This window comes from Sorghum bicolor, chromosome 8 (genome assembly GCF_000003195.3).
Source record: "Sorghum bicolor cultivar BTx623 chromosome 8, Sorghum_bicolor_NCBIv3, whole genome shotgun sequence".
In the NCBI taxonomy this organism is placed as follows: domain Eukaryota; kingdom Viridiplantae; phylum Streptophyta; class Magnoliopsida; order Poales; family Poaceae; genus Sorghum; species Sorghum bicolor.
This window is the reverse complement of record NC_012877.2, coordinates 14255568-14275139: the sequence shown is the minus strand read 5'-3', so window position 1 is coordinate 14275139 and position 19572 is coordinate 14255568. Positions and strand designations below refer to the sequence as shown.

General features: G+C 42.0%; 1 protein-coding gene and 1 long non-coding RNA gene across 3 annotated transcripts; one reads left to right on the top strand and one right to left on the bottom strand.

The window, feature by feature from the left end:
- Positions 3047-6824, top strand: LOC110437656. 2 transcript variants are annotated; one of them, XR_002455560.1, is made up of 3 exons: positions 3047-3686; positions 4110-4167; positions 6445-6824. It is a non-coding gene; the product is annotated as an uncharacterized LOC110437656 (long non-coding RNA). The 2 variants fall into 2 exon arrangements; XR_002455559.1 differs by lacking the exon at positions 6445-6824 and having other exon boundaries at positions 4110-4755.
- LOC8058178 lies at positions 16440-17967 on the bottom strand. Its single transcript, XM_002441991.2, has 2 exons — positions 17290-17967; positions 16440-17035 (listed from the first exon to the last, which is right to left on the bottom strand). Exons 1-2 carry the CDS (start codon positions 17876-17878, stop codon positions 16956-16958), a joined length of 669 nt encoding a protein of 222 aa, XP_002442036.1. The 5' UTR covers positions 17879-17967; the 3' UTR covers positions 16440-16955.

The following is a 19572-nucleotide window of genomic DNA, read 5'->3' as shown; positions in this document are numbered from 1 at the left end:
TTGCCTATTAGTTAGATTGGTTAGGCGTTATAGGTTAGGGACTTAGCACCAATTAAATTTTATTATGCTTTTCTCTATAATTTTAGTATTTTTTGTTTCTAGTTTTCTATTGTAATACCCGATTTTAAGGACAAAACCAGATATACACCATATGTGAGTTTTAAAAGCCAAATCTCACATATAGCTACAAAATAAGGGGTAATATCAAAAGACAATGCATAAATTATATAACGAACGTAGTATAAAAGATATAACCTTTGATAGCAAACAGCGGATAGACAACATCAAACTTCGGGTATTAACTTCTCTCCACAGGATCCAACTGACTGGTTGAGCACAAGCCTAACATCTCCTGAAGTGTGGGGGAAATTGCAAGAGTGAGCACATATCGTACTCAACAAGTATAACCAGGGGTTCGTGAGGCTCAAATGGCTGACACTGGTTTAACTGCATTTAGCTTTTAATAGTGGATAGCATGTTTAATCATTGGATAGCAAATATCAAGGTAGCATAATTAAACCCATAACCACATGATCAATTGTATACAGGAATTATGAATAACACATATAAACAACATAATAAACCATCATTTATCATCATTAGTCATGTTCATCAGAGTCCGCCTATTCCGTCAGTTTTCCGGGCCGCCCGTATCCGTGGGCACGGCTAGTATACCAGTTTTAACACTCTGCAGAGGTTGTACATCTTTACCCATGAGTCGTGATTTACCCTTTCGCCCGAGGTTGCAAGTCTCTTAACCCCCTTCCTAGGGAGGTCGGCAGGGATCACTATGAAGCCTTTCAAAGGTTTCGTCTAACAAGTTAGGGCCATTAGATTCACTCGGCAGGCAGATATAGAGCCCCCCTTCCATGGCACATAACTCGCAGCCTATACACATGGACAGAGGCCACACTATACCCAACGTGTCTAGCCATTCTTACGCCATTTAAGGTAACCGCTAACAAGCTAGAAAAAGATCCTCATACTGAGCTAAAACCAGAGCCATGTAGCCCTCATGGTTGTACGAGTTGTCCCGGCTTTTGCCAAGGGATAAATCCTTATGGAGGGTCAAGATCAATCTAGCAAAAGCTAGAGTTCTTTCCACCCTTTATGTTCAAGTTGCTAGAAAGCTTATTTTATTGTTTATTGTATATTCAAATATTCATGTTACAAGATCATGGATTAATAATCAAGCACTAGCAAGAACTACCCAAATACATATCCAAATAGGTAACAAGGAATTCAGGATAACAATCATCTATGATTTTGCTAAGGTCATCAAGGTGGACACATGCATATGATAAATATTGTATTAATTGTATATAGGTAACAAGGATAATCCCCAGTTATACTTGCCTTGCTCAAAGCTCTCCTAAGCCTGCTGGTCTTCAAATGCTTGATCTTGATTACCAATGTAAGGCTCACCGTCTATTCCCAAACATCAATCAACAACACGCAATCCAATGTAGACAATCATACACAAAGCAAACAAGCTATAATTAGAACATTACACCAACAGTGAGAAATCAAAGATAAAAGTTTATGAAAATATTCTACGCAGTGCTACGATCACACAAACGTAAAGTTCACGAAAATCGGAATTAAAACGAGAAAGATATGAATTTTCTAAGATTTCCTACAGAGAAATAATTAATTAAATGCTACTGCGGAAATAAAAAGTTTCAAAACAGTAAACTAATACTTCGAACATGTAGAGCATATAATTACGAACCTAACGTAATTTGAATGGACAAAAGCGGAGTTAAAATGAGTATGTTATGAGCAAAATACTCCCAATGGCAATTCTGTAAATAACAGAAAACGTATTTTCTTCTAAGCCGCACCAGAATACGTCTTTAGAATTTGAAAACGTAAACGGGGAATACGCCAAGGACCTCGGGTTGGTTTCTCAGATCCAGGGGGTCTCTTTAGCAAAAATCCCGGCGAAGGGGTATCTTCTTTTTACGGCCGTTGATCGTCGATCGGACGGTTCAAATCCATCCAGAGGGAGCACCGGCCGACCAGCGAGCACCACGGCGGACGCCATGGCCGGGGCCGAGCTCCTCGCCGGCGACCGCTGGCTTCTCTTTCCCGAGCACCAAAAAACAAAATAAAAACGCCAGGAGAACGAGGAGCTCACCGCGGTCTCGACTAGCAACCTTTCGCAGACCGAAGGGCAACGGAGAGGGCTCGCGGCGTGCGGGGCCTGCTCTCAATCTCGGCGAGATCCAGTTCGCGATGCGCCGGGCATTTAGGGCTTGGTCTGGCGGCGTAGAGAGGAAAATCATCACGCGGGGCACTGCTAGGCATCTTATAGGGTCTCGGTTGTTGAAAAAGGAAACGAAATCACGGTTTCTCGGGAATCAAATCGGCCTGAGCTGAGATGTCCGCCTCGGTTACGAACGAAGAAGAGGGTGACGCCGCGATGTGGGACCGGCTCGTCAGCGAGAGAAGGAGGAGGGGGTCACACGCGTGCGTGGGCTGCGCCCTGGGCCGAGGCGAGCTGGGCCGGGGCGGACAGCAAGGCCGAGCGGGGGGTGGTCGGCCTTTCCTTTTTTATTTTTTTTCTTCTAAAATAGTTTTCCAAAATCATTTTTAAATCATTTTGAATTTTAGGTTCAAATACACTCATCACAAAAATAAATTCTCCAGCATGAATGCACAACCAGATTACTAATCCTATGATAAATTTTATTTTAATGAAAAATATTATTCTTCCTATATTCTCATGAGCACAAAAATTCATAAGTAATTTATTTTAGCCCTATTTTCCAAGGAAATAATTTTTAGGGTGTTACATCTATTAAGAGTAGATATTAATTGGTTGTTACCTATGCGTTATCGAGTCCGTATCGGGAGTTATTAAAAGTCCCTCCAGATTGGAGCCACGAGAGAATTCGAGGCATTGATGGCTTCTCCACGCGGCGACACGCGTCTCTATACATTTTGCAAAAACGCCCACCATTTTTTGGTAATCAACCCGCAGTCCTTGGACGTTTTGTAAAGAGCCCCCACACTCAAAAACGAGCAAACTCTAATCCCCTCCTCATTCCTCTGGTTGCTCCCACGCACCGATGCGGCTCGCCGCGCCGCCCCCTGCGCATCCCGGCTCGCCATCGTGCTCCTTGCCCTCCACCACGACCCATGGGGCGTGGCTCCCGTAGGCAACGGCTCACCGGGCGGGCGCAGCTCTGGCCACGGGCGGGGCTCCGGCGAGCGCGTCGGCCTCGGTGGCCAGAGAGCACGACGACAGTGCTCAGCTCTGCGGAGAGCGCAATGGCCCCTTGTGGTCGTCCCCGGTCTTCTGCTTCCTAGTCTCGGCCTTATCTCAGATGCCGATTTAGGCGACGTGGATTCACCGCGTTGGGGGCGGCGCTGCTCACGTGCTCGGATCAGCAACCCAGAGGCGACAACGCGAGCCGAGGCTATGGCGGTGCTCGCATCCTCCCTCCCCAGATCTCGTGTGGTGGCTCTGATTCTGGCTTCCCCCGAGATCCATTAAGCAAGGCGGATTGTGGTGCAGCTTTCCCTGAGCCCTCCACCTCTGCAAGCTCGTCGTCTTATGGGTGCGCCCTCCTCGTCAGACGCCACTGGATCTAGAAGCAGTGAGATGGGGCGTGCTGTTGCTTCAGTTGGTCGTTGCACGACCACGCGTTGCTACTACTTCCCTCGGCGCACTCGATCTAGTGAGTCCTTCACAGATCACCTGTACATAGGCATATCAATTTTTAAATTGTATATGCTATATAAAGCCTATGAGTTATGATTTGTCCGTGTAAAACTGTGTGCTTCGTTGTCCTGCCTTGCTTAGTTTCTATCTGCATGAAACATCGAATTGTGATAGGTGGCCTGTTTTAGCTCAACACATTGATATGATAGTTGATAGATATATCTCTGATGGCGAAAGATAGTAATGGGTCTTAAGGCTCAGTCTTAGCTCAATCACAATGCATCTTGTGTTCCTTGCTAGATTAAGTTATATCAATCTGCAGCTTGTGTACCTTTGCATCTTGTTTACGCTTATTGTTTTGTTCACAAGGTGTAGTTTCAAATTGGTCTTGCAGTATTCCTGTTCGATGATAATAATCATGGTCCTATCGGTTTTGCAGTCAAGAAGCAAAGGAACGTTGTTAGAAGATAATCTAGACACCCAGTAGGCCTGCAGAGGTGAGTTCCATCCTTGCCTCTTTTTTATGGCCTCATGGCAACATATTTCTTGGTAGTATCTCATAGGAAGTTCTTATGGAGTATGGACTAACCAAGGAGAACTCAGCTGCACCATTGGAAGGGAATCTTATTAATTATTAGGTGTGTTGTCAATCCACCATTTAGCTGATTAAAAAACAACCTCTTAATTGATAACAAATAAAGTGCTTACCCTGTGCACCTTTCTTCTTTTAACAAACCAATTTTATTAATAACAACATGCTATAAGCAGGGAGAAACACTCCCATTGTACAGAGGATAGTGCCAACTATAAGGGGCACATTGATACATGAGTCTGGTTTGTACATGAGACAGCTAGATGCAAAAAAAATTGAGCTAGAGGCTATCCTAGCCTGTTTTGCTAAGGGGTTGTGTTCGTCTTTGTCGAGTTGTCCTCGACTCCAAGAGGTCTAGCGGCGAGGAGCACAATGACAAGCTAGATCTCAATGTTTGCCTGGTGAGCTGCAGGTTTTTGCACTGTGAGGAAATTGTTTCTTATGGATTTCACTTGTCTCATCCAACTTTATAGATTGGATTGTTATAATTTCAGTTCTGCCTCTCCTACCGATCCAGCATTTCACAATGATGAACAAGATTAGTGCAGTGTTCTAACACCTCCTTGAGTTTGTGCCTTCATAATTTTTTTTGATAAAGTTCATAATTTATTTGGGTCTCGTAATTCTTTGATTTTTAATAAAAGTGCATTCAAATGAGATGTATGCCACAAAGTTCAGTAGAGGCTTGATAACTCTAATCAGTTCATCAATGCAACTATTACATACAAAGGAGTGAGGTCAACCGTACTGCAAGATAGACTAAAGAGTTTGGTTATAAGTGAATATTGTCTTATGATTGCCATGTTGATTACGTATAAGCCATAGAGTACTAAAGGAAATGGATCAGTTCTTTCACCATTAGTAATTTTTTAGTTCTGTAGTTCCAGTATTCACAATTAATAACCCTAGACGTATCTAGAAATCTCTTCGTATGGTGAGATGTATGCTAACACACATCATACTTGTGGAAAACATATTATGTGTTAGCATGCCCTAAATTAGGGTTATTATACTAAAATAATAGAGGCTAATGGTTGGAGCAGATGAGACGTATGCTAACACACAACATACTTTCCACAATGATGTTTTGCATGTTTCATATCTCAGGCTTCTTGACATAACTAGAAATCTCTTCTCATAGTGGAAAGTATGCTGTGTGTTAGCATGCCCCAACTCGCCACTTGATTTGCGTTGTGGAAGTTCTCAAGAATTGGATTTTTTGTTAGTAATTTTAACATAATAAATTTTGAAAACCATATGTTGTGTTTTTTCTGCTCAGGGAATAGATGGTCCTACAAATATCTGCTGGACAGGACTATTAGTTTGTAACTCTGTGTCCTACCATGTATTAAATTATATATCTTGACAATGGTTACTTGTGTACTATACCATAAAGGCTTAAATGAGTATAATCTAATAGATGGATTTTTTAAATGAGCCCATTGCAAGTATCTTTTGGTTTCTTAAAAATTGATATCTATTGAATGAAACAACACCCACGGTCACCGGTTTAATCCAATTTTGGATTTTTTTTCTAATAATCTGAGAGCGACCTTGATTATGGGCTTTGAGATTCAACCATCGTACATGTGTAGACTGCAGGTACTGTAAGTAATACCTTTGCTACTGCATTCTGATTTTTTTTCCTTTGGACATGTGGGTTACTCTTGGAATAAAGACACGGGATGTTATAGTTGAAAATTGTTTCGGGAAAATGAGGGCAGACAGAATGTATTACGGACCAATATTTTATTGAATATTATGTTGTGCATTAAGAAATACTCCCTTTGTTCTAAATTATAAGTCATTCCAAGAATCTTGGAGAGTCAAAGCATCTCTAAGTTTGACCAAAACTATAGAGAGAAATACTAAGATTTGTAACATAAAGTGAGTATACTATGAAAATATAATTAAGAAAGAATCTAAAAATACTTAGTTGGTATCATAATAATAATTATTTTATTATATAAATTTGGTCAAACTTAGGATAGTTTGACTCTCCAAGATTCTTGGAATGACTTACAATTTAGGATGGAGGGAGTTGGTAAATGGCAACTGCCTCAATGGTTCTTTGCAGATTATTGTAAGCCATATTTCTATTTTTTTTCTTTTCTTTTTTCTGGCTTGCATCTATTTTCCATGACATACCATGCTCTGATGTGCTGGGTGTGCCAAATTGCAGGTCGTTGTTGTTGATACAACCATCAAAAAAAAATTGTTGCTGATAGAGCTTTGACTACTTTGTTCTGATGATGATACTCAGTGATTTGATTTTTCATGACCACAATGGCTATTGCTACAGGAGGCTACAGGATTATTGATGTAGATGTACAATTAATCCATTAAAATGCATAATGGATGATAGGTTGTCTTCGGTCTTTTTTTTGTAAAACTGTTGTCAACGAGTATATTCTTTAGTTCTTTTGGTCTTGTCTCACTCCCTGAAAGTAGGTTTGTGATTTCATATGGTTTACTTACTCATCTATGGCTGTAGTTTTTTACTTGTCAACTCAAGATTATAAACCATTTATGCCTTTATATGAAATTAGCCATTATAATTTTTGTTGTTGGTGAATGAAGCAATTTTCAGATGAACCTGCAAAAATTCAAGCTATTAAAGAAGAGTCACGATAGGGCGCCCGAAGGACGCCTGATGTTCTAGTATAGGTAATACTCCCTCTATCCTATAAAAAGTCATAATGGTATTAAAAAATTGATCCATTGAAAGTGTGTTTTCACGTTATATAATTAGACTCAGGTACTTCTCTCTCCTCTCCCTCTCTATTCGCTCTCTCTCTCACACACCATTCGCCTTAATCTGATCCACACACATCACATCCGACCGCCAATAACATCGAAGCAAAAGTAGACCGGGCCTTCGCCAATAAGGCTCATGGTCGCGGTCTTCCTCCTCCACCGGTAGCTCCCTCTTTTCTTAGGCCTTGTTTAGTTCACCCAAAAATTAAAAACTTTTCAAGATTCTCCGTCATATCAAATCTTGCGGAACATGCATGGAGCATTAAATATAGACGAAAATAAAAACTAATTTTAAAGTTTGCCTGTGAATCACAAGACAAATCTTTTGAACCTAGTTAGTCCATAATTGGATAATATTTGTCAAATAAAAACAAAAATGATACAGTACCCGAACCTAAAAAAATTTGGAAACTAAACAACACCCGAGGAGAAAACGTAGGAGAGAGAACATCAAGATGGGGACAAAGAGGTATACCAATCTTTTATCATTACCATTGGTTTGCGTGCTTTATCCATAAAACGGCTATGGTCTTGTTTGATTCTACGTTATATTAAATATTTGGATATATGCATAGAGTATGAAATATATATTAAAAATAAATCAAAATTTTTTTTGGACATGCCAAGTGATGGATCTTTGCTGGCGTACACCTATTTTCCAGCGATTTCTAAAAGACACTCTATTTATTGACAAATTAGTTTGTGGACACCATGCCTAACAAAATACTTTTATAAAAATCATATAAGTGCCTCCAAAATTATACCATAAAATCTTCTAGACTCTACATGATGAGAGCTACATAGTAAAATATTGTTTTGCACTGAAAATGACTATTTTGCCTCTGTAATACCCGATTTTATGGACAAAACTAGATATGCACCATATGTGAGTTTTAGGGATCAAATCTCACATATAGCTACAAATAAAGGGTAATATCAAAAGACAATGCATAGGTATATAACGTACTTAGCATAAAAGAGACAACCTTTAATAGCAAACAGCGGATAGACAACTCCAAACTTCGGGTATTAACTCCTCTCCACAAGATCCAACTGACTGGTTGATCACAAGCCCAAAACTTCTCCTGAGGTGTGGGGGAAATTGCAAGAGTGAGCACATATCGTACTCAACAAGTATAACCAGGGGTTCATGAGGCTCAAAAAGCTGACACTGGTTTGACTGCATTTAGCTTTTAATAGTGGATAACATGTTTAATCATTGGATAGCAAATATCAAGGTAGCATAAATAATCCCATAACCACATGATCAATGTATACAAGAATTAAGAATAACACATATAAACAACATAATAAACCATCCTTTATTACCATTAATCATATTCATCAGTGTCCATCTATTCCGTCAGTTTTTCGGGCCGCCCGTATCCGTGGACACGGCTAGTATACCAGATTTAACACTCTGCAGAGGTTGTACATCTTTACCCATGAGTCATGATTTACCCTTTCGCCCGAGGTCATGAGTCTCTTAACCCCCTTTCAAGGGAGGTCGGCAGGGATCACTATGAAGTCTTTCAAAGGTTCGTCTAACCAGTTAGGGCCGCTTGGTTTCATTAGTCAGTCCATGTGATTCACCCGCAGGAATCCACGGTCTGCTATTCCCCAATTGCGCCACAACGGGTAACCGCTAACGAGCTAGAAAAATTACTCATACTTGACTAAAGCCAGAGCCATATAGCCCTCATGGTTGTACGAGTTGTCCCAGCTTTTGCCAAGGGATAAGTCCTTATGGAGGGTCAAGATCAATCCAGCAAAAGCCAGAGTTCTTTCCACCCTTTATGTTCAAGTTGCTAGAAAGCTTATTTTATTGTTTATTGTATATTCAAATATTCATGTTACAAGATCATGGATTATAATAAAGCACTAGCAAGAACTACCCAAATGCATATCCAAAGAGGTAACAAGGAATTCAAGATACAATCATCTATGATTTTGCTGAGGTCATCAAGGTGGACACATGCATATGATATATGTATTAAAAGTGTGAGGTAGCAAGGATGATCCCAAGTTATACTTGCCTTGATCAAAGCTCTCCTGAGCCTGCTGCTGGTCATCAAAAGCTTGATCTCGCTCACCAACGTACGGCTCACTGTCTATACCCGATCATCAATCAACAACACACAATCTAATATAGACAATCATACATGAAGCAAACAAGCTATAATTAGAACAATACACTAAACAGTGGTAAAACAAATATAAAAGTTTATCAAAATATTCTACGCAGTGCTACGATCACACAAACGTAAAGTTCACAAAAATCAGAGTTGAAACGATGAAGTTATGAATTTTCTAAGATTTTATATAGAAAAGTAATTAATTAAATAGGATCACGAAATTAAAATGTTTCAAACTGAGAAAACAGTGTTACTAACATGTAGAGCTCATTAATACGAATCCAACACAATTTGAATGGGTCAAAACGGAATTAAAATGAAGATTTTATGAGCTAAACAAATCCAGTGGCAGTTTTGTAATTATCTGAAAACGTATTTTCCTTTTAACCAACGCAGAATACGCTTTTGAAACAGCAAATCGCCTTTTTGTCTTTACGCCATGGATCGCGGGTTCGATACTCAAATAGGCGAGGGGCTCTTTAGTAAAAAGAAAAGATGAAGGGGTATGGTTGAATCTGAGCCGTTGGATTAGATTCGTATGGCTTGGATTAGAAACTGGGGAAAAGAAGGGGGTGCTGGCCGACTACAGCGCCCCGGCCGGTGGCGCCATGGCCGGCTTTCGGCCGGAACATCGCCGGAGTTGGCGAAACGGCGATTTTTGGCATGATTTAAGAAACTAATCATACCGGGAGCAAGAGGGAATCGAGACGAACTCACCTAGGGCAAAACGCGAAGGCGATGAGGTCTCGGAGATGACTGGCCACGTGACCCGGCGGATAGAAGCTCCTGCAGAAGTTCGGCATGGGTTAGCGGATCACCAAGCGCACGAAAAGGAGGAAAGAAGGGTTCTGCGGCTCCGCAAGGACGTCGCGAGGCTCGGCACAGAGCTTTCAACTACCAGAGAGCACTTCGGGGCGAGAACCACGGCGGCGGCTTGTTTCTGTGTTCACCGAGATCCAAGAACGGGGTGATTGGAAATTAGGGCTCGGGGTGGCCTACGACGGAACCGGGATCAAGAGGAGTGCCCCACCTTCTTATAGGGGTGCTCGACGCGCGCGTTGGCAAGAAATCCCGAGAAATCGGGGAAGATTTCGGTGGAGCAGAGTCCAAGCCGGTCACGGCTTGAGGTTGAAGAAGCCAGCTGACAGATGGGGCCAGTGCGTATGCGGTGGAAGAGCGGGGCCCATCGGTCAGTGAAACGAAAAGAGAGGGAGGCGGGTGCGCGTGCGGGGAGGGAAGCTGGGCCGCCATTTGCTGGCTGGGCCGATGGGAAGTCGGCTGGGGAAAACTAGCTGGGCCAAAAGGCCACCAGGCCGAGGGCAGGGTTGGTGTTTTTCTTTTTTTATTCCTTTTTCAAAACCTTTTCTAAATATTATTTTGAATGCAAAATAATTTCAAGCCAAAGGCAATCAACACAAAATGAAATATGCTTCAGCATGAATGCACAATCAAGTTTACTAAACTTATGATGAATTTAATTTCAACAAAATTTATTTATTTACTAATTTAAATGCTCACAAAAAAATATACTTAATTAAATCAAATTAAACCCTATTAATTCAAAAGCAAATTTTTGGGTGTTACAGCCTCTCATAAATAAACAAAGTTAACCATGGTTAATTCGTTCATGTAGTTGTAGGACACTAAAAATCTTGAAAAAATCATAGATTGCGTACGTCACCAAATTGTGACTATGCTAAACATATTAATAAAGTTTTATATATTAGTTAAGCTTGACAGGAGATAAATTTATAACTCAGTTATGCTAAATATACCATTATAAACTTTATTATTTTGAGCTGATATTTTAGCATAGTCATAATTTGGTGATGCACGTATTCTATGATTTTTTTCAAGATTTTTAGTGTCATACAAATACATGAATAAATTCACTATGGTTAACTTTGGTTATTTATGAAGAGAGGCAAAATAATCATTTTCAGTGCAAAACAATATTATACTGTGTGGTTCTCGTCATGTAGAGTATAAAAGATTTTATGGTATAACTTTGGAGCACCTATATGATTTTGTTTATAAAAATATTTTATTAGGCACGGTGTCCACCAACTAATTTATCAAGAACTAGAGTGTCTTTCAGAAATCGCTCGAAAATAGATGTCCGTCAGCAAAGAGCCATCACTTGGCATGTCGAACAGTAAATTTTGCTAAAAATAACTAATTACACAATTTTTCTATTAATTTACTAGTTGAGCCTAGTTAATCCATGATTAGACAGTAATTGTCAAATATAAATGAAAATGCTACAATAAGACCTATATATTTTTTGGAAGGAGGGAACATCTGTGTATATTTTGTCGCGTTTGATTGTTGTGGATTGGTCTGAATACCCTCCTCTAATCGTAAAACTCGATTTTGAAAAGGCTTTTGATAAGGTTGAACACCAAGTCATTCTTGAAGTCATGAAACACAAAGGCTTCCTAGCAAAATAGATAAAATGGATTGAGAATATACTGGCCTCGGGAACCTCCTCTATCCTGCTTAATGGTACTCCTAGGAAAATATTCAAATGTAAAAGAGGTGTGAGACAAGGTGACCCCCTCTCCTCCTTGCTCTTCGTTCTTGCTGCTGATCTTTTACAAAGTATTGTTAATAAAGCCTGGCTAATGGGAGTGTTGACACATCTCATCTCTGACAACTCTGGAGGTGATTTTCCTATACTACAGTATGCTGATGACACACTGCTTATTTTGCCTGGAGATGCTAGGACCCTCTTCAACCTGAAAGGTATACTGAGATCCTTCTCTGACTCAACTGGCCTACATGTAAACTTCAATAAATCCTTCTTGGTACCCATCAATATGTCAAACAGCAGGGCTCAACATTTGGCCAATACCTTTGGATGACAGTTGGGATCTATGCCCTTTACATACCTGGGGCTCCCCCTAGGCACTACTAAACCTTCAGTTCAAGATTTCAGCCCCCTCCTCAACAGAATTGAAAGAAAAATGTCTGGTTTCAGTAGGCTCTTATCTTATGATGGAAGATTAATTTTGGTTAATGCTATTCTCTCTGCTCTACCCACATTCTATATGTGCAGCCTCAAAATCCCTCCACAGGTGGTTAGACAAATTGATGTGTACAGGAAACACTGCCTTTGGAGCAAGGGGGATATCAATAGAAAAGGCTCCCGCCTAGTAGCATGGGAAACGACCTGTAAACCCAAAAATCATGGAGGGCTTGATATTATAGATATTGAAAAGCAAAATGATGCACTCCTGATGAAACATTTGAACAGTTTCTACAATCATCATGACCTCCCCTGGGTGAATTTGACCTGGTCCAAACTTTACTCCAATAGTCAAACACCCCCACAGGCAAGATGCCCAGTTGGATCCTTCTGGTGGAAAGATTTGCTCAAGTTATTTACCCCATTAAAAAATCTCATAAAATGTGATCCTAGTAGAGGAAATACTGACCTGTTTTGGTCAGGATCATGGAGCCCCTTACCCCTAAAAGAGAAGTACCCCCATCTATTCTCTTTCAGTAAAAAACCAAAGTGCTCCATCAGATATTTCTTAGACAATGAGTTGGAAGCTAACTTCAGTCTACCTCTCTCAAGCCAAGCCACTGAACAGCTAGCCATGCTTCTGGAAACTGAATTGGATAGACCTTGGGATGAAAGCACTACTGACATCTGGAGCTATTCCTCTGGAAATGCAACCTTTAGCAGCAAAGCAACCTATAAGTTTTTGATAGGAGTTACAAAGGCCTCTCCCCTTTTTTCATGGGTCTGGAAATCAAGTAATCCTAGAAAACACAAATTCTTCTTTTACTTCCTACTTCGAGATAGATTGAACACAACAAATCTGTTGAGAAGAAAGCACATGCATCTAGATGATTATAGCTATGTGTTATGCAACACAGGTTGTGAAGAAACTAGTTTTCACCTCTTCTTTGAATGAAATTTCAGTCAAGCATGCTGGGGCTCCATCCCAATTAGCTGGAATCTTAACTTGCCTCCACTGGATATGATGGTGAATGTTAGAGACCAGTTTGGAAGCCAAATCTTCAGAGAAGCAGTTATTACTGCTTGCTGAGCAATATGGACTCTGAGAAACTCCATAATTTTTTATAATGGACAATGTAGCGTCCCCATTTGGAGAAGAAAATTCAAAGAAGAATTGGACCTGGTGTGTATCAAGGCCAATGAGAAACGACGGACTCCTTTAATCCCGGGGCGAGACAATTTTCATCCATAGCTTTGTTGTACTTTTTCTTTTTGGGCCTGGTTGCCCTGTACTTTTTCTTTCTCTTCGTTTTTTTCTTTTGCCTCTCCTCATTCTTTCATTTAATTGAAATACAAAAAAATATAGGTAGGAGATTCCCCTACTGTTCTCTTCAAAATATATCTAAATCATTGGCTTTATACATGATGGGCCGAACCGAGGAATCGCTGATCTCATGGAGAAGACATAAAACACCGAACGCACACGCGACACAGCACGAGTTGTGAAGCAGCCCATCACACACACACAGAGAGATGGTGGTGCGACACGGAGGTAGACGGCACGTCCACATCTTAGGCCTTGTTTACATGTGAATTTTTTTTAGATTTCGCTACTGTAACACTTTCGTTTGTTTGTGGCAAATATTATTCAATCATAGACTAACTAGATCAAAAGATTCATCTCGTGATTTACAGCCAATCTGTGTAATTAGTTTTTATTTTCGTCTATATTCAGTGCTTCATGCATGTGATGCAAGATTCGATGTGACGGAGAATTTTGAAAACTTTTTGGATTTTGGTGGGAACTAAACAAAGGCCTTATTAGCCGCTGCGTTTGTCGACGGTACGCATGGGCGATGCTGTCCATGTCCTTTTCTCTCTCTCTCTGGGTCGTCTCATCTCTCAAGATCCGGCACAGCGCCGGAGAAGCAGTGCTGATCGGGGTCGGGGGCCAGGCCAGATGTGTCTATCATCCGCCCACCTGCTCCTGAATCTGAACGTGGGCACGCACACCAGCCTCTGCCTGCCTCCCCCAATGTGGTGTGTTTCCCTTTTGTCGCTGGCTGGTGCAGCAGCCCGGGCCCTGGACCTGGACACGCGCTACCGTCGCTTGCAGTTGTAGGCGGCAGTCACAAATAATGAACCTGGCCTCTACAAGAGTACAAGTGCATGATCTGCTTTGCTTGGCGTTCGTGTAATAATGCATGCATACGTACTGTATGGTGGTATTTGTAGCTGTAGCTAGCGTAATGCCCGACTTTTTGTGGTGACGGTCATGGGAACGGGATCGGAACGGCTGTCTGGGCCTCTGGCCAGCACACGGTCGTCCAGACCACATTACATGCACCAAGGCTGTTATATCAGGGACAGGTGTCCTCTCGTGTAACTAAAACAGACGGTAATTAAATCACATCACACGGGCTTCACGAACAACGAGCACACCACCCCCAAAGGAGCGAGCAATTTTTTGCTGTGCTGTGGCCAAGCAATAAGCAAATGACTAGGAGTAGTAAAGTACCATGCATGCATATGCATGCATATCGGCACGCAGAGACAGCACGGCAGAAGCACAGCACTTGTGGCACTTGGCAGGTACATAGTAGCTAGCACAGGCACAATGATTAGGCGGAAGAACTAATAACGGGCACGCATGATCGCCATGCACGCGAGCTCATGTGACGGACAGTGGGCACTGATCACTGATCGAGGCGGGCAGGTGGTGGCGACGGAGCAATGCATGCAGCGCTGTGTGGCTTGTGGCCTCTCTCGCTCACAGGGATCATGTGAGGGTTGCATTGGCGCAACCTGACGGAACTGACAGCGTGATGAATGAAATGAATGAAGGGAAACCGCCGTCGTCTTCCGCCGAATTCATGGTCCTTCTGTTTTCTCCTCAAGTCCTGATTATTTAAAGAACAGAACAGAGGCGCCGGCTATAGATATTGAGGCCTTGTTTAGTTGACAAAAATTTTCGTTTTTGGCTACTGTAACATTTTCGTTTTTATTTGACAAATATTGTCTAATTACGGAGTAACTAGACTCAAAAGATTCATCTCACAAATTACAGATAAAATGTGCAATTAGTTTTTATTTTTATCTATATTTAATACTCCATACATATGACCAAAGATTCGATGTGACAAAAAATCTTGAAAATTTTTGCGAACTAAACAAGACGTGATAACCCGGCTAAGGAACCGGCGCCGGATCAGGCGAAACAAGTGTCGCGATCTATGGAAACTGATCCATTAATCCGGCAATGAATTACCAGAGCACTTGACTTCATAGTTATACTCAGTGGAACTAAGTTGATTGGAATAGTATATATAATGGCCATTGGCAAACAATAAAGAAAGGATCTTTACAATAGCAGATCGCACATGAAAAGATGCCCAATCTCAAATACGTAACATTTTTCATGTTGTTTGTTATTAGAGCATCTCCAAGAAATTAACGTCTCCAACAGTAAATGACTCTTCAAATTTAGTAGCTCTCTATCCCACCTTATTTGCTCTCTACTTTTGGATAGCCTACCTCACTGCCCATTCTTTATAGAGTCTCTTGGAGTATACTAATATCTTTTTGTCAAATCTATTTTAGAGAGTAGCTAAATCAGTAAATTTGGCTAGTCTTTTTGGCTAATCTCTTGGAGATGCTCTTAAAAGTTAAACAAATGACTCTCCTTATAATTGTCTTACTGTTCAGTGTTCACATGATACTGACCCTGTAGAAACAGTCATGTTCTTGTTGGCAAGAGTTCAGTGTTCTTAGCTAGTAGCAAGGCTGTGCCTCCAGGCTCCAGGTGGTGTATCTGGTTTGGAATCTCTTGGAATGGGGCCGGAAATGCATATAAAAATCTGAATCTGAATGCCTGCGGCGCACATGATTGCATTTCTCGCTCGTTCTGGTCAAAGCACAGGCACACATCCAGCCAGGTGTCATGACCAGACTGGAAGCAAATCTTTGCACAAGACTATGGCTTTGTTTAGTTCTTAAAAAATTTTGCAAAATTTTTCAGATTTTCCATCACATCGAATCTTTAGACGCATGCATAGAGTATTAAATATAGATAAAAATAAAAACTAATTGCGCAGTTTGGTCGAAATTGACGAGACGAATCTTTTGAGCCTAGTTAGACCATGATTGGATAATTTTTGTCAAATACAAACGAAAGTGCTACAGTGTCGATTTTGCAAAAAATTTTGGAACTAAACAGTGCCTATAAAGGAATGCATATAAAATAGAGAGAAGGAAAGCATCTCCACCATTACCAAACGAAAAATAAAACAATCAAACAGCTGCAGTACAACAAGCCAATGATTAAGAAAGCAACAAACATAATGAGATCTGTGGATTTATTTATTCATTCATTCAATCACTCCGATCCCCAGATTTGCAGTAGTACTACTAATTACTCTGCACATTATTTTGATCACTGCTGCTAAGGAGACGCAGGTTGCTCAGCTGGAACAAGAGCACACAGCAACTCGGGCAACCAACCAACCAAACCGCCTCCCACCTGCCCAGCCCATGTGTGCTGCTCCGACGACTACCAACAAGCAACAACGCTCCACCAAACTCTCCAGCTGCAATCAATCATGGCATGCAGTTGCCAACGCCCCCCATCACTTTACGACGGCAGCAGCAGCAGCAGCGCGTTCGCGATCAGGTGAGGTCTGGTCGTCCGGCATGTCCCTTCTTGGTCCGTCGTTTACTCTTTCGTTGTCCTCGTCGGCGATCGTTTCTTGCGGGCTGCGGCGGCGGCATGTATGATATATAGTATGGTGTGTTTGCCGGCGGCGAATGGTGTGCCGCGTGGATGGTCGCCGTCGTTCAGCTGCAGAGGCGAACGGTGCACGCCACCGCCTGCGCCCAGTACTTGAGCCGCGCCTTCACCTCGTCCGGGCTGTCACCTGCATTGCGATTGGTTATCCAAAGACGCACTCGTTAGAACAGATGCCGACAACAAAAAAACAAAGAACGAAGCGAGCGAGCAAATCGTCCGTCGACAAGTGGTGTTCTTGTTCTTGTTCTTGGTTGGTTCCGTGACGGGAGAAGATTCCATTCCATCTTGATTGATGTGGACAAGTTGGATTTCTCCGCTCCGGTGACCAAGGAGAAGCAAGAACCCAAGTCATGGACGGCTTCCTGCTTTGATTTTGCTTACCGGGGCTGGAGATCTTCCAGTTGGTGACGGGCGGCGACGGCGCGGAGGCATCCGGTGCGGCGGCAGCGCCTTCGTGCTGCTGCAGCAGCAGCGGCGGCTTGTCCTTGTCGTCGTCCACCAGGTGGAGGCGCTGGGTCATGGAGTAGCAGAGCTCGAGCGCCGGGAGCGTGCCTCGGAGCTCGGGGATCTCGTCGTAGCTGAAGCCGAAGCCCAGGTCGGCGCAGCCCTTGAGCTCCTCCAGGTCGTCGTCCGTCAGGCTCCTGGACCGCCCCACCGCGTCGTCTCCGCCCGCGACCGCGAGCACCACGGGTTTCGGGTCCCGCCGCGCCGGCCACGCCGCCTCCCACTGCGCCCCGCGCCACACGTCCTCCGCCTCAGGCTCGGGGACCGGCGGGACAGAGTCGGCGACGGCGCTGCCCTGCTTGCGGCTGCGGCGGCGGCGGCGGTTGCCGTTGCGTTGGCGGAGAAGGCGTGCAGCAGGAGGCGGGGTCGGCGGCGGGGAGGCAGAGACGGAGGTAGCAGACGAGGTGGAAGATGAGGACGACGCGGCGGCGGCGGTGAGCTCGGGGTCGGAGTCTGAGCTCCACATCTCGGTGGCGCGCGGCCGGCGCGTGTGGTGTCGTCGCTTGGACACGGATGAGAGGAAGGAGGGAGCGAGGGAGGCGGGGAGGTGTGAAATGGTGCTGAGTGGGTGGGGGGTGGGGGCTTTTTGTACTACCGCCGGACGGGACGGGGTGGGGGCCACTGTAGTGGGGCTGCCCTGCTGGTGGGGTGTGGGACCCGCCTTGATGCGTGGATGAATGGAGTGGACATATCATGTGCCTGTTCATGTTGCCATGCATGGAGGAGCTCGAGGAGAGGTGGCGAATCATGTCATGTGTACTATGCATCGAGGCATCAACGCATCATGCATGGATGTTTCTAGTGATCGACAAAAGATACCTTCCACGTTTTTCTTTTTCCTTAATATGTACTTTTTTTTTTACAAACCAGCGTTCATGCTCCTTAATTGTTGAGCTCGAGTATCCAGAGCTTTTGTGTGCCTAAATAGAATTGACTAGAAAAGGGACGCGGCGTTGCCGCGTAGGCCAGTATGAGACTGTTTAGTGTAATAGGTTTAACTAATTGATTGATAATTTATTTGAATACAATTTAGGTATAAGTATTGGTTCGCTTGCTGTATTTCCCAAAGAGGCCCATGTTAGGGGAAGTGGTCATTCGAATAGATTTCAAATAATTATATATCATATGCAACAGTTTATAGTATTGAACTCTGAATGACCAAATTATTCTTGAATAGGAGCATGTAACAAAGATTCAACAGAGCAAGTATTACTTCAATTATTTAAATTTACAAAATGAGCTATGCGCACCTGGTTTCGTTTATTAATTATGTCTTTTTTGCACTATATTGTTACTTGGGGTAATATTATGTGTAGTTGAATACATATTTTTTTAGGATCATAAAGCTGGTGAAATCACTCAATCGTTTTATATTATGCATGGTATGGGTAAGGTACCATAAAAATTTCATAACAATTCTAAATTTCATAACAATTCTAATAAAGACAGTAACACTATTAAGTATTTATATAAAACTCTAGAGAAATCTAGATCCACATTTGTAGAAATAAAATTACACTAAAACATGTTATGTTATGTGTTTACAGTGCAGTATTAGTTATATAGACCTTGTGGAGTGAACCAGTTGTTCAGTCCACAGTATAACACGTGGTGAGCTGCCAGTCTATATTATTTATTCGTAGTGTTTAGTTTGTTTGTATACTATTTAGATGTAGTGATTTTTAACTTTTTTTTCTTTTTGTATATTATTATTTGTTTTCCTATTTTTCTTTGAAATTTGAGGATATAATATATTATCCTAGGTGTTGAAATAGAACTATTATATTTTTTACTAAGAGAGAGGAACATTAGTGTAACACGCGGTGAGGCTGCTAGTCTATATTTAGATGCAGTGATTTTTAATTATCTTCTCTTTTTGTTTATTATCAGTGATTTTTAACTATCTTTTCTTTTTGTTTATTATTTTTTGTGGTTTTTTATTTTTGTTTGAAATTTGAGGATATAATATATTATCTTAAGTGTTGGAAGAGAACTATTACATTTTTTTTTATTAAGAGAGAAAAGCATTTTTTAAGTAATTTTGATATAGTAATATGGATATCGTACGATAGATTTATATTTATACAAATTAAATTCCATGAAAATATGTGATACTATGTATTTAGAGTGTAGTGCTAGTTGTGTAGAGCACAACAAACT

Excerpts from the sequence above, each read along its gene's own strand:
- LOC8058178 (XM_002441991.2), bottom strand. The coding sequence starts at position 17,878 with ATGTGGAGCTCAGACTCCGACCCCGAGCTCACCGCCGCCGCCGCGTCG. Across the intron at positions 17,036-17,289 it reads CTGGAAGATCTCCAGCCCCG|GTGACAGCCCGGACGAGGTG; the intron begins GTAAGCAAAATC and ends ATCGCAATGCAG.